This window comes from Musa acuminata, chromosome BXJ1-8 (genome assembly GCF_036884655.1).
Source record: "Musa acuminata AAA Group cultivar baxijiao chromosome BXJ1-8, Cavendish_Baxijiao_AAA, whole genome shotgun sequence".
Classification (NCBI taxonomy): Eukaryota; Viridiplantae; Streptophyta; class Magnoliopsida; order Zingiberales; family Musaceae; genus Musa; species Musa acuminata.
In genome coordinates, this window is record NC_088334.1 from 3,555,490 (window position 1) to 3,571,037 (window position 15,548).

Below are 15,548 nucleotides of genomic sequence, written 5' to 3' on the forward strand. Positions count from 1 at the left end.
GGACTGAGAGATGAGTTGCAAGTGACAAGAATGGACTCCACTCCTAAACTCATTCACATTCAGGTTTCTCATCATTATGTTTATTTGGCGTGATCCGATTTGATGAGATAATTGATCGTCCTCTAATCCTTTCTGCTACCACAAGCCAAATCATTGTTACATAAGTAAAGCACAATCACTTCTAAACACACAAGAGGATGGAGGAGAAAGTTCATGTCTTCTTGTCATCTGTGGAAGCAGTGTGGAATGTAAAATAGAGAGGTGAGGCTGCCTGTTCACAGCAGCAGAAACACAATTTAGGGAGACGACCAAAGGCAGCAGCCAAATCAGTTCAACAGACAAAAAACAAAAGAAGACAAACCGTGAAGCATTCTTCTCAAAGTTCAGATATCTGTAAGGAGAAAATGTATGTTTTGCCTTTTCATCTGTAAGCAAAGAGATGCAGTCCATGGCCTCCCAAGTGCGGGTTACATTTCCTAAGTGGCAGTGGCAGCGGCAGCGATGGAAGAAAAGGTGTAACATGGGATTCGATTCCACTGTGGTGGGAGATCGCGAGCTAATCAGATTCGACTTTGTGCAGCCACAAGGTCGAAAAATTCTCTGAGGATCTTGCTGTCCTCTACAGGAAATCCTGCCGTTTCCAAATTGTTGGAATCAACAAATAGATTCCTGAAGATATCTTTCTCGAACTTTACAATGGTGAGCAGTATCGAGGATGCAAATGATGTATAATGAGAACCATTATTCCGAGGCATGGCAGAAAAGTCATGGTTGAAGTACTTGGCAAATCTAAAGGTTGGATTCTCCGAGTACTTCATCAGGATTGCTTCTGATTCCCTCTCTTTGTTTTGGCACTCAGATTTAATGATGCTGAAGATTCAGTAACACCGGGCAGTTTAAGCTCAAACTGAAGTCTTCCAGAGCTGTTAGTGGAGACTGGATGATATCATACACAAACAAAACAACAGATGAACAACACCAACTACAGAGCTAAGACTTATGGTTCCAAGTTCTTGCTTAGCAAAACCACCACTGGTTACCAACAAGCATCTCTCTGATCGTCTTCTTCTTCTTGCACTTCTTTCGGAAGGTCACAACAAGCATCTCTCACAATGTCGAGCCGAGGAGGCCACTGCACAGGCTGCCAGTGCTATCATGAGTCTTGGAGTTCTCTGCGCTGGGGCTGCTTCCAGTGCTGTTAGACAGGGAACCGAACGAAGTTTTATGTAGGACGCCGGTCGGTGAAGATTCCAACCTTGAGTCCCAGCCTTCGGTCAAGAGGTTCAGAGATGATGATGAGCGGTTCTTGCTTTGGTCCTTGGGGGTGCTCTTGGTGCTGGTCAGAACCTCCCCTAGTGGCCCAGCCATGGAAGCCTCCCAGGGGATCGGTCTCCAATTAGCTTGTTGTGATGGCATATGGATGGCATCATATTCCCTCGATAACTTTGGCTGTGAAAGTGCCAGTTTGTCATGATTACATGAGGAAGATGAGAAATCAGAGTAAGCCATTGGGATGGAGATAGAGAGTTGGGTTCTATCGGATTGTGTTTTGTCTACCTCAGGCCAGGTGATAGTTGAACGAACGGATTGGGTTTTGGGCCAGTCGTCGATGAAGTGTCGAAAGGGATGGGATTGGATCTGCTGTTCATCGAGCTTTGGGGTGGCCATGAAATCGACGTTATTGGAGAATGAGATGCTTGGAGGGTTCAAAAGTGAATCAGGTGAAACGAGACCAAATTCTGTTCGAGATGATGTCTCCTCAAAGGGATTGTGTTGATCTGAGACCGGAGGAAGTATGTCGCTATCGGGCTTCTGGTTTACAGGACTTGCCGCGGACAGGCTTTTTGAATTCAGCGAACAAACATTATGATCTCCTTTGCTCATCAGCAGCCTGCAGAATTACACATATCAGGGCTCCATTGATTAAAAAAAAAAAAGGGAAGAATCAGGACATCTTTACCAAAATAACTTCAGAACCTTACATGTTGACAAATTATGAGATGGCAAGATCCAGAAATAAATATCACAGCATGCTGCTTTACATAAAGCACAAAGGCATTGAAGTCATGGAAATTGTGAACTTATGCAAGAAGCGAACATAACGAATGCTGCTTTACATAAAGCGCAAAGGCATTGAAGTCATGACTTATGCAAGAAGAGAACATAACGAAGACTTGATCCAATCTTTGGCATTTGCAGGTAAATTTCAGAACTACCTAGGACATCTTTTTATCAAAGTCTATGGAATCCAGCATTCGTTTTTCATGTTTAAAGATTGCATGTTTTCATAACATTCTTTTTATCACGATCAAGTCATTCAGAAGTTTGCATTACATTGTTCAGTATTAACGAGTTTTCAACTCAACTGTATTTATCGTCAAAGATTAGATTCAAAAGTACCTCTCATTTTATACAATATGTACTATGCACATGCTTATTCACAAATTCCAGATGAAATTGTTCACATATAGCAGTTTTTCTACGATTAGCATTATTATACTCATTAACCCGTTAACTCCATCGTCGATCACATCATGTCAATGGAATTATCTCAAAGTGTTAAGTCAGTCTAATTTATTCATTGAAAGAGAAAGTAAATCTAACCATCAGCTGCATCCTACCCATTGAACTGCAGAGGGCAAGGATCAGTGATATTTGACTGCAAGCTTTTACTCTGCTGCAGTGAGATGGTGAGGGTATTAGTTGAAGCTCCACCAAGAACAGCTGAAGCTGATTGGGAAGATGCAGTGGTGGGCATCGCCTTTGCGGCATTGCCAGTCTGGTTTTCCACATGCTTTCTTGAACGATGGCGGCCGCGGTTCATGTGTCGCTCACAGTATTTCTGGTCAGCAACCGCATCCCTCGAACACCGCCATTTCTTGCCGTCAGTCCGACGGCACCTACCAGGCTCCGGATCAGCATTTCCAGAATAACCTAGATGGAATGGTTCCCATCCTACTGCAACAACAAAGGAAAGAAATGCCATGAAAAATCCACAGCAACATAGCAAAATTACTGAAGTGCACACAACAGTGTCTGGTTGTTCACCTTTGCTTTCTGCATAAAAACAAACCTTCCATCAAGATAACCAGATTTACCATGGCAAAGTAAAAGGAAAAGGAAAAGCAAAGCAGAAAAGAACTTCTCAAAGTGCATTAACGCTTGCAAAGTTCATGTCTTGATGTGTATTAGGATGAGGAATCCAAAGAACTGCTTCAAAGATTGTGCATATCTACAACAACAGCAACTTTCACCTTATTTTCTACCGAATAAAGATGTCAGAAAGCTAATGAAGGTCTTTAATGCCGAAAAGATGATCTTACATGAGAAGATGCAAAGCATAATTACAGTCAGAAGGAAGCATACATGCATCGAGTTAATGGAACGATGGCAATAAAATCTATTGTGGATGCTCATGTACTTTGTTTCTTTCCCAGAAAGTGAAGGGTCCAACAAGCACCTGAACCGAAAGATCCAGCTGACAAGGGAGGGAATCCGGAAGCACCGAGGCTTCTCCTGATGGGAATGAGCAGAGTGGCCGGTATGGGCACATTGGCAACCAGGTACTTGTAGATCAAAGCCTGGTGTTCCAGCTCCAGCCACTGAGATGGAGTGAAGGGTCCCCTCAATCTCGCCAGAACACCTTGCATGCTCGCATTAGAGCTTCCAGGAGACGAGCCTGAAACGGGAAAGACAAAGGTGACCAATAAATCTGAAGAAAGGACGAGCCGACCATAACAGATGAGACGAACGGAGAAGGATTAGGAGGAGCACATGAACAAGCTCTTGAGAATAGATTCACAGAACCATTTAAAGAAGAACAGACAAGTTGCATAGATATCAGAAAAATGTCATCTTTTCCCTCTTTTTTGCTATCATGTTTCGTTGAGAGAGATATCAAGGGGTGATAAAGGTAGGGGGAAAGGGATCAGCAGCGAATAACAGGGAATGAAGGCTGCTTTCTTCGATGAGAAGAAGAAAGAGCCATCGCTTCCAAAACGGCATCTTGGATGACAAGACCCAACCAGCACGCAGAAAGAAGCAAGAAGCCAACTTTTTCCTCGACAAGACTGAAACCCCTTGTGAAGAGAGACGGATACCGACCGCTCCGAATCAAACATCCAACAGATACAAGAAGCTTAATAGTTCCATCAATCTCTCTTCAGCAGCCTGCATTTGTTGCGGGTTACCTGCATTCCTGATATAACATTGTGTCGTAGAAGGCGGTGACGCTGAGGAGAAGCTGAGCATCTGCTCTCCATCAGGAAAGAGGGGATGGGAGTTGGATCTGAGGAGGAAAGGAGCTGCCTTTGTGGGTGCTGTTACCAACTCCTCAGGTCTGGCCATCTTCAGGGACCTCCAGTCGCAGTCCTCAGGTTCAGCAGCAGGCCTATCATGCTTTTGCAAGATGGATCCACGGAGGCCTCCTTGCCTGCCGAGTTCAGTGTCTGAGGGGGCCAAAGAGGTGGTGGAGGAGGAGGAGAAGAGGCTACCACCACCTTCGGAAGACGCGCCCACTAGAGCATCCATGCCCAGCACCCCACCGAAGTCCATCTCCTCCACCACTGGCTGAACCCACTTTTATGTGACCAGAGAAGACATGGAAGGGGAGTTGGGTTCATGAGAGGTGAGGGTGAGGGAAGAAGAGGAGAAGAATGGGAGTAGAAAGGCAAGCATTTTTGAGGTGGGAGCTTGAAAAAGGAAGAGTGATGTTTTTATGGTTTGGAGTGGAGCTCAGAAAACCAGGCTGGTTTTCTTTTCTGGAGGGGTGGTGAGAGTATGAGCTTTTGGGGGAAGAGGAGAGGAGAGAGAGATGTACACTACCAAATGCACAGTGTCTTGGACATGCAAAAGAATGAGTGATGTACTAAAGGATCAATCTGTAATATCTTGGAGAGGAATGTATGATTATTCTGAACAATAACCAAGTAATCGTTTTTTTTATAAAAATAAATGGTAATAAATTTTTTTATTAAGTAAGACTTTGAATCCTAATTTTTGATAAGTAGGTTTGGTCTACTATCACTAGACCTTAATTATAAAAATTTGAAGTGTTTTAGTGATATGAAAATCTATATTATATATATATATATATATATATATATATATATATATATATATGATTTTGCAATATCTCACTTGTTGTTACAACCAAGTTTAGGATGTGGCTGTAGTTGAACAAAAATGTGTTGCCATGTGATTTCCATATATAAATAAATAAATAAAATATATATAGCATATCACAACACTACAAAATTATAATATCACCCCCAAAATACCAAGCTTCCATATATGTCATCATCCTTATCCATTCAATGCATGATAAAATTAGGTTTCTTTAAATTAAAAAGCTATACAATATAACATATCTAATGTATGCCTGATATTACATTGAGGTTTAAAAGATAAAATAAATTGCACTTTCATCTAACAATTATCTTTTGGCAGCCAATAAGACTTATTAGCAATGACATGTATGCAATCTTTTATATATATATATATATATATATATATATATACCGCGTGGGAGGGCTCGGGGCATGGCTTAGTGCCTTTCGTTGGCTAGGTTGGCTGTCGTGCTGGGACCGGTGGTTCAATCGTCGGTTGATCGGGAGCTTCTATTGGTTGAGCGACATAACTCAAGGAGTAGGTTGGCGGAGCAACATTATTTGGGCACTAGATTGATCGAGTTACACTACTTGGGGGCAAGACTGACCGAGACATGACTCAAACATTGGACTGGCCGTGAGGCGTGGCTTGGGTATCAAAATGGTCGAGCAGCATCACTCGGGCCCATGTTTGGCCGAGCGACTTCTAGAATCTTGACAGAATCGAGAAGCGACTTGTTGCACATGGCTGACTCGAGCATCGACTTGTTGTACATGACTGAACCGAGCTACGCTGGTCAAGCACTAGCATGGCCGAGCAGCATCACTCGGGCCCATGTTTGGTCGAGCAGCTGCTCGAATCTTAACTGAACTGAGCAACGACTTGCCGTACATGACTAAACTGAGCTGCGTTGCTCAAGCAGCGCTGCTCGAGCTCTGGCTTAGCATCACTCGGGCCCATGTTTGGTCGAGCAACTGCTCAGACATTGAATGAACTGAGCAGAGACTGATTGCGCATGATTAGCCGAGCAACACTACTCGAGCACTAGGGACTGGATTAGTCGAGGAACATAGCTCGAGCATTGGCTTGGCTGAGCAACAATACTCGGGCCCATGTTTGGTCGAGCAGCTGCTCGGACATTGAATGAACTGAGCAGAGACTGATTGCACATGACTGACCGAGCAAAGCATTGGCTTAGTCGACCAATACTACTCGGGCCCATGTTTGGCCGAGCATCTGCTTAGACATTGAATGAACTGAGCAGAGATTGATTGCACATGATTGGCCAAGCAACACTACTCGGGCACTAAGGATTAGACTGGCCGAGCAATGTAGCTCGAGCATTAGCTTGGCCGAGCAACACTACTTGGGCCCATGTTTGGCCGAGCAACTGCTCAAACATTGAATGAACTGAGTAGAGACTGATTGCACATGACTGGCCGAGCAACACTACTCGGGCATTAGAGACTGGACTGGCCGAGCAACGTAACTAGAGCATTGGCTTTGCCGAGCAACACTACTCGGGCCCATGTTTGGCCGAGCAATTGCTCAGACATTGAATGAACTGAGCGGAGATTGATTGCACATGACTGGCTGAACAACACTACTTGGGCATTGGGGACTGGACTGACCGTGCAATGTAGCTTGAGAATTGGCTTGGCCAAGCAACACTACTTGGGCTCCTGTTTGGCCAAGCAGCTGCTCATACATTAAATGAACTGATCAGAGACTGATTACACATGACTGGCTGAGCAACACTACTCGGGCATTGGGGACTAGACTAGCCGAGCAACATAGCTCGAGCATTGGCTTAACATCTTGGGAAACACCTCCCTCTCTCTCTCTCTCTCTCTCTCTCTCTCTTTTTGATCTACACATCTTGGGCTCTTCTTCTGGCCTTACCATGGCGGGCTTTCTTCTTTCCCCGATCTGCTCACATGGGTAGCTCTTGGCGGGGCCTCTTGTGTGACTCCTCTCACTTTCTTGCCACTAGTGCCTCTATAACAACATACTGGTTGGCCCGTTGGAGCATCTGGGGAACGATCGCTGGTGGTCTCTCGACCAGCAACCAAAAGAACCTTGAAGGTCGTAAGCCTGTCAAGAATGCTTGCATGACCAAAGAGGGGTGGGCATCTGGAACCCCTCGGATCTCAGTAGCAAAGCGGGCAACGAAGAGGGAGAGAGATTCATCCTCCTTCTGCCTTAGCCCGAGGAGCATGGTCGCAGACTATTTAGGTTGCGTGCTGGCTAAGAAGTGAAGCTCGAGTTCCCTTGCAAGCTGATCAAAAGACGAGACTGATGATGGCCTCAATCATCTATACCACATCCAAGTAGGGCCTCGGAGGGTGGTAGAAAATGCCTGACACATCAGGGCATCAAAAGTGTCATATAGGGCCATGTGGGCCCGGAAGGTGGCTACATGCTCCGTTGGATCGGAGCCACCATCATAGGCCTTCAGCGTCGGGAGGTAAAAGTTGAGGGGGATAGGTCTGTCCTAAATTTCTTGGGAAAAGGGAGACTCGATCAAGGTACTTTCCTCGAGCTCCTCCTTGGATTTATGGAGTTCCCTTTGAATCTTGTCCAAGCGCCGATTTGCCAATCGCAACTGGGCTTGGAGCAAGTCGTCCGCCGAGTTGGGCAATAGGATGTTGGCTTCGGGGAAGGTCGAGGTAGTGCATCTAGGCACATGGATGTTGTGCTCTGTCATTGGCCTTGGGTGTTTCGATTGCTCCCTGATTGGGGAGTGGGCATTTGGAGCCAAAGGTGGCTGGTCGACTAGGGTGGCATTGTGAGGTGTAAGGATGAGGATAGGTTGGATCACGGGTGATGATTGTGAGGGGCGAATCGTCTGTTGAACTAGTTGGGGTATGAGGGGTGTGATGGTCTACATCATCCCAACTAAAGTTTGCACATGACGGATGAGATTGAGGAATGCCTCGGCTGAGATTGCAGGTTGCCCCATGATGGTCTCGGGAGGCGACAACTCGAGATCATTGAATAGTCGCCAATAGCGGCTCTGGGTCGCAGCCGAGATATTCCCTTCTATGCTCGGAGGAAGTGAGAGTTGCCCTCCAAACCCAAAGGTCGGGTGAGTCGGGGGTGGCTCTTCTCTGGGGAGCTCTCTCAGGTTGCTCGGTTAGAGGTGCCCTTACGACATCGGGCCCTCCTTCTAGTGTCAAAATATTGGTGAACCTTTTACGCAGTGGCCTAGGTGTCAGCATGGCTCAGTCTAGTCCTTAATGTACAAGGTCACCCACGTGGGTACTCGGGTGGTGAGGGCGAGCGTCGGGTTGGGTTCGAGCCTCGTCCTTCGAGCATGATCTTCTCTCTTGGCGAGTGGCCTGCTTCTTTGTCGTCGGGCTCCTGCACACAGGTCGAGGTCGGGAGGAAAATTTCCCGACTCGACCCCTTAGAAGCTAAAGTTAATAGTATGTATGAGAGGGTTGAGAGTTCGAAAAATGTCCCCCCTTCCTGATTAGGGAGGGTTGGATTTTATACATGCGAGGATGAGCTAGTTGTACGAGGTCAATTTACTACGACCGGCTCCTCGGTTGGCCGACTTAAGCTTTTGTACGAGCGTCAATCGACCTGCATGGATCGACGTCGCGTGGCGCTACCCCAAGCTTTCCAGAGTGGCTATACTATGATGATATCGTTGGTATGGAGGGGGCGGCAAGCGACTGCCCGCCACGTGTGTGCTTTGCATCACATCGTACTTGAGGTTTGACGTATGTATCGTCATGTCTACTTGACTGGGTCCAGGCGATGCCAAAATATGCCCTATTAAATGCCCAAGTGCAATGTATCATAGGGTCACACATTAAGCTTCAAATACATAGCTCATGAAACCTTTAGCTCAAGTGGCATGACAACCAACACAACTAGCTTGTTTAAGAGCTATATGTACGTTGGCACAACAAAGAAGAGAACAAAAGAGAAGTCATGCAAATGAGCTTTGGAGTTGCTTCACGCTTGCCTAGGAAGACATGATGATGCCATCCACACTCTTCATGTCTCGAGATCGACAAGTCAAGGACTTCCCACATCTTATTTCCTTCTATGGTGGATGCCTAGATGGTGTGTCGCCTCTCTCTCTCTCTCTCACTCTCATATCAAGGTAATGTGCATGCGTTGGCTCACATGCAATGGATGGAAATGTTGATTAGTTTAGTGATTAACTACGAATCCTTAATATAATATGGAATATGAAAAGCATCGTTGCATGTTCTTAGAATTGGATTTCGTGAAATAAATACACTATATGGATGAAGTAATCCTTACCATCCAAATTACTGACAGAATTATTATTATTATTATGAATTTTTTTTTAGTTAAAATGCCTTTCTCTTTTTGCCTTTTGAAATTATCAACCTAACTTTAGTTAGTTAAGAATGGGCCAAGTTGTAGGCCCAATATAACCCGGCCCATGTTAAACACAACGTGAATAAGATGGGCCCATAAGGCCCATTAATGTACTCGCGGCTTCTCCCGCCTTCGAGACGCTTCTCATTGTCCCGAGTCGCCCTCGCACTCCACTCCAATGTAAATGGCTGCCTCTCCACCCTCCAAATCCGCGCATTAGAGCTTCCTCCACTCGTTGCCTCCCATGGCGTCTGCCCTTCTCCTCCTCCCCCCTTCTTTGGCTTTCTCCTCTTCCCCTTTCTCCTTCCACCCCAAGATCCAATGTTGGCACCAAAGCCCTCGCCTCCTTTCCCCCCCGCGCAGGCTCCCTCTGAGAACCCCCCCAAAATTCTCAGCCCGGGATCAAGAAGAGAAAGCTAATCCGCCGTCCTCATCCGTCGCCGTGGTCCCCGATGAGGGGGATGGCGATGACCGGTCGGCCGCCTCCGAGGGCGTCGCGGGAGACGGAGGAGAGTCGGACGAGGAGGCCCAGAAGCAGCAGCAAGAAGTGGACTGGAAGACGGACGAAGAGTTCAAGAAGTTCATGGGCAACCCCTCGATCGAGGCCGCGATCAAGCTCGAGAAGAAGCGGGCGGACAGGAAGCTCAAGGAGCTCGACCGGCAATCTGATGTCAATCCCGTCACTGCCTTCTTCAAGAACGTACTCAGGGATAGCTTAACCAGAGAGAAGGAGAGGTTGGAGAAGGCGGAGGAGGCGTTCAAGGCTCTGGATCTCAACAAGGTAAATTCGACTCCCCAAAGAAGAACACGCCTTCATCAAATTTACTGCCTTTAGGTATAATAGTTTCAAGGAGCAAAAAGAAAGACATCTTGAACTCGAATTCTGTATTTCCAGCTGAAGAGTTGCTTCGGATACGATACATTCTTTGCTGTCGATGTTAGGAGGTTTGGCGATGGGGGTATTTTTATTGGAAATTTGAGAAAACCTATCGAAGAAGTCGTGCCAAAATTGGAAAAGAAGCTCTCCGAGGCAGCTGGACGAGAAGTTGTGCTGTGGTTCATGGAGGAGACGAAAGATGATATAACCAAGCAGGTATAATGAACTCAGCCACAATTTAGTCTTTGTTTGTTTGCACATTAATATTACTTGTTACATGCTTAGATGATTAAAGGAGCTCTTGCGCTTCCTTTATTGCATGCATATATGTAAACGTTTGAGAAATTTTGCTGTTAAATTTTTCTACATTGTTAATGTCACCGAGCTTTACTTTCCTCTAATATCCAATTGTGGTTGTTCGCTGATGATTGCCTTAAACTGACATATGAAACCTGGTTATATTGAACACTTCCTTCATAAATGAATCCTTTAAAGTTGATGCAACATACTCTAAGGTCAAGCTTTGATTTAGTGGTTATAGTTCCTCGCAGAAGGTTTAACGATCTGGGCTCCATTTGTAAAATGGCTCGGTGGAATAGACATTCTAGTGAAGATGCCAACTGCCTGCCTCTAGATAGAAAGACCCTAATAACAGTAATGTCAAGGGTGTCATGTAGGCCTACAAATCCATCTTTCTAGTTTAATTAGTTCAAGAGTTGACATCAACAATGATGAAGTTACAGAAATTGATTATTGAGAATACCAGATTGGAAGTCTGTTTTCTCATGTTGTTCTTGGTAATATCAGGTCTATCACAATATTTCTATTAGGTTTATAGGATTCAAACTAACAAATATTTGTCTCGATAACCATACATGTCTGCCCTATACACTTTCTCACCTATCTATGTTTCATTCGACATTTATGCCATATGCTTCATAAGTTGTACTAAGTGACTTGCTGCGGGAAAAGCAACACTACTGGAGAAATTTTCAGTAAGCAAGCACATGAAGCAGGAGTAGAACTATTCAAGGGAACATGAGGTGGTTGTAGCAGCCCTCTAACTGAAATTTCTTGTTATTATTTTCATAGACATAAAACAAACAGAAATTTTGTGTATGGGAGTGTACTGGACTACTGATCAACTTCAGGCTTGTACAACTTTTGTTGGACGTCTGAAATTATATCTTAGAGATTGCTTCAAGTTAGAATTAGTATTCACCTACCTTCATGCTCCAAAAGATCTCTGCATTGGGAAGAGAGAATTAGTTCCTGAAGATCTCTTCTAGCATGTATGAGTTACGTGCTAAAGCCCACTGGTTAGTAGTATTTCTTCTATAAAAGTATGGTGGGAGTTTCCATCTCAAAGCAGCCTCAATTTAACATGGGCTTCGTGGAATCGAACAATATTTTGTCTCAAAAGCCCGGTCAAGGATAGGAAAACTTGATCTTTTGGCAAGACAATTTGATTTTAAGATCATTGATCTCTTCCCTTCTTTGTGGCAAAAACCTAGTGTATATCAGAGCATGAAATACTAACCCCACACAGTCAATTCAATTTCAACCAAACTGCTCTTCTATGTGTGAGCTTCTGCTGAGAAAATCTCAGCTCACTATCAAGGTTATGTTATGTTCAGGCCAAGCCTAGCTAGTACTTTAACATGACCATTGCAGATATGGTTCCCATTTATTTGGCCTGACAATTCTGGGTTGACGAGATTCTCTTTCCTTTTTTGGCTATAACCTTAAAAAAAATCTTGTATGGACAGAAGAGACTTAATAGAGGAAGCTATGGATACAAATTTTTTCTCCAACTAATGGAGAAATTGCTTTAATGAAATAAATCAGCTTGACCCCACTGTATCTCAGAAAATATAGAGTATGTCATCATGAAGAAAATAATTTGTATAAGGTTTTCAAATGGATCTAGTTATGTCAAAATAAGATTCTCATTTTCTGTGAGCTTGATTATATTTGCCTAATCTTGTTTAGGTTTGCGTGGTACAACCCAAAGCAGAAATCGATCTTCAATTTGAGGCCACTAAGCTGAGTACACCATGGGGATATGTGAGTGCAGTAGTTTTATGTGTGGCAACTTTTGGAACCATTGCATTGATGAGCGGCTTCTTCCTTAAGCCTGGTGCTACTTTTGATGACTACATAGCAGACGTTGTCCCTCTTTTTAGTGGCTTTCTCTCTATCTTAGGTGTGTCAGAGGTATGGAATTCATTTCTTTCCATTTTCTCATCTGGTATATTACATGCATACTTATCAACTGCTGGCCACATCTCATGTTCACATTGTGGCTGTTCGTTTTTAGTTAAAGATGATATAACTAGTGTTGGTTCTGGTATTATTTCTGTAACTTGTTTTGAAATACCAGAGTGCATTCATTTTTTTTAATTTTGTTTCTCTCTGACATGCCTTGAAATTAGTGTTTTGTGTTTTCTTCAAATATTGCACACTTGCTCTCAGTTTATGATGTTGAAGTTGTTATTGCAGATTGCAACAAGGGTAACAGCAGGTCGTTATGGTGTTAAGCTCAGTCCATCATTTCTTATTCCATCAAATTGGACTGGCTGCCTAGGGGTAATGAATAACTACGAATCACTATTGCCCAATAAAAAATCTCTCTTTGACATTCCAGTTGCACGCACCGCAAGTGCATATCTGGCATCATTAGTGCTTGCTATCACTGCATTTATAATTGATGGCAGTTTCAATGGTGGAGACAATGCTCTGTGAGTTTCCGACTCCTGTAGTCAGCAAAAACTTGTAGTTTTTTATTGAAGACCTTCACAACAATATGTCTCATGATCTGTTTTTTTATATATTTTTTTTGCAGATTTATTAGGCCTCAGTTCTTCTATAACAATCCCCTTCTTTCTTTCGTTCAACTTGTAATAGGACCTTATGCAGATGAACTAGGTAATGTATTACCTAATGCAGTTGAAGGGGTTGGGGTGCCTGTTGATCCTCTTGCTTTTGCTGGACTTTTAGGTGCGCTGGTTTATAATAAATCTGTCTTTTTCTTTTTTTTGATATAAATCTGGTTTATAATAAATCGATAATTTAGTTAGTGTACATTGATCATGGTTGCTTCAAGGATGCACTTTTAAGCATCCTATGTGTCACTCCTTGTGTGGCTCTAAGATATAAGTGATCAGATATATAGACATCTAAGTTATTGACTTGGGAAAAAAAACCACTGTAAATTGTTCATGTTCACTATATAAGAAAGTTTTATTGAATATAAATAAAGAACCAATTGTCCTTTCTCACCAAAGCTTTAGATTTTTCTTACAATTTCCTTCAATCCATCTTCTTCCTGATGCTTGAAGACGTGTCTGAGCTCTCTATTTACAATCTCCTTCAATTCATCTTTTTCTTAAATTTTATTGCAGATGGTGTGGAATGTTGATATAGCTTTAACAAGTGCTAGTTATCCTGTCAATTGTAAAAGTTCTCTTCATATTTATTAGATCACACTTGCAGATCACATGCAGACTTCTTGTCATGCCTCTGCACTGTACGACTCTTAAAGACTTAACCAGACAGTTGAAGTCACCAATGCACTCTTTTATCCTGTAATAATTCTAGCATGACTCTTCGTTAGTCATCCAGCCTGATATTATCATTTAGGATTTGTAGCATGTTCCTTATCCATTGTGAAACTAGAAATGTTTGTTCAGTTGTGATAGCATCAGATGTCACTGGCCATTCTTTTTTTTTTTTTCTTTTATGGCATGATATACAGGGCCATTTACTATCTGCTGGTGATCATGCTGCAGGAATGGTTGTGACATCCTTGAACTTACTGCCATGCGGAAGGCTTGAAGGAGGGCGTATAGCGCAGGCTCTCTTCGGAAGGAACACCGCGACCATTCTGTCTTTTGGCACATCATTACTTTTAGGAATAGGTGGCCTCAGCGGAAGCGTGCTGTGTCTGGCCTGGGGCTTGTTTGCAACATTCTTCCGTGGTGGCGAAGAGTTGCCCGCTAAGGATGAGATTACACCATTGGGAGATGACCGGTATGCGTGGGGATTCGTCTTGGCCTTGGTTTGCTTCCTCACCCTATTTCCAAATGGTGGTGGCACATTCTCAAGCTCCTTCTTCGGCCCACCATATTTCAGAGGTGAAATCTAACAAGGCAAAACTTAACCCGATCTTTCCATGGCAATCTGTATCATGTTTGTTGTATATTAACAAAAAGAGTCATATTTGCCCTAAAGTCCTATCATTATCGTGTTGAATGATGTACATGTATGCAATCTGATCCATAAATGGTTAGCTTAAATGACTATTAGCTTCATATGTATTTTAACACACATTCAGCAAACTCCCCACAAGCTTCCTCTCTGTGTATTATGCTTGTGGAGTATCATGGAATGTCACTTCATGGTAAGATATATCTTCCTTGATGGTCTCGTTCACTATACACATCCGGCATTTGAAGTATTTTCAAAGTGAATCTTGTTTGTTAATTATATATATATACCTTTGGTTGATTTGTGAACTTATTTTCTAGTCATCTTTGCAGTTGAAAAATAGTACATCAAGCTATCAACTATTTTAGAATCATAAAGATTAAGGTTTCTTCTATTTTCTTCAAAAATTAAAAATAAAAAAATTAATTATCTAAATTGATTTATAATATTTTTCTTGAAAACAATTGTAGCTTAGAAATAAGAAATATATTTTGTAGTCCAATCTTATAATAAATGATCAATTATTAGCAAGAGGAGTATAATTTTCACACATGCAAATGTTATTTGAAGTATATATAAGTATTAATGTATATTCATCCATCAATGTGATGGGTAAAGAGTTGAGTAGATACGGCCCATGTCAATAATATGTAGTCATATTTTATGCATGTAAATTTTAAACATAATATGTAAATATATGGTAGTTGACGTTTATTTGTATATAACTATGTACAAGTGTCAAATATTACTGTACATAAAAAAAAATCATATCATTTTGTTTAATAAGTTAACATGATTCAAACTTATTTACTATTTTGCTATACTATTATTGACGGTATAAATAAATAAAAAAGTGACATCTTATTCTAGTTATGCATATATGCTATATTGGAAACTAGAAGAAGAGTGATACTAAGTAGTAAGATTATCCTTAGGCATTTTACCTTAAAAACTTTCAATGTTGAATTTTTTATCAAATGATGCCCTCTAA

At 42.7% G+C, this 15,548-nt stretch overlaps 2 protein-coding genes across 3 annotated transcripts; one reads left to right on the forward strand and one right to left on the reverse strand.

Annotated features, from left to right (window-relative positions):
* Window positions 1-969: 969 nt before the first annotated feature.
* On the reverse strand, window positions 970-4,765 carry LOC135680713 (growth-regulating factor 6-like). Of its 2 annotated transcripts, XM_065194854.1 has the most exons (5): window positions 4,191-4,765; window positions 3,461-3,679; window positions 2,622-2,958; window positions 1,558-1,891; window positions 970-1,449 (listed from the first exon to the last, which is right to left on the reverse strand). In XM_065194854.1, the coding sequence occupies exons 1-5, from the start codon at window positions 4,552-4,554 to the stop codon at window positions 1,108-1,110; spliced, it is 1,596 nt and encodes a 531-aa protein (XP_065050926.1). In that variant the 5' UTR covers window positions 4,555-4,765; the 3' UTR covers window positions 970-1,107. The 2 variants fall into 2 exon arrangements, with proteins under 2 accessions (XP_065050926.1, XP_065050925.1); XM_065194853.1 differs by having other exon boundaries at window positions 970-1,891.
* Window positions 4,766-9,668: 4,903 nt separating this feature from the next.
* LOC135680715 (probable zinc metallopeptidase EGY3, chloroplastic) lies at window positions 9,669-14,661 on the forward strand. The gene is made up of 6 exons (XM_065194856.1): window positions 9,669-10,252; window positions 10,367-10,564; window positions 12,341-12,565; window positions 12,851-13,089; window positions 13,194-13,348; window positions 14,140-14,661. The coding sequence occupies exons 1-6, from the start codon at window positions 9,716-9,718 to the stop codon at window positions 14,493-14,495; spliced, it is 1,710 nt and encodes a 569-aa protein (XP_065050928.1). The 5' UTR covers window positions 9,669-9,715; the 3' UTR covers window positions 14,496-14,661.
* The last annotated feature ends 887 nt before the right edge of the window (window positions 14,662-15,548 follow it).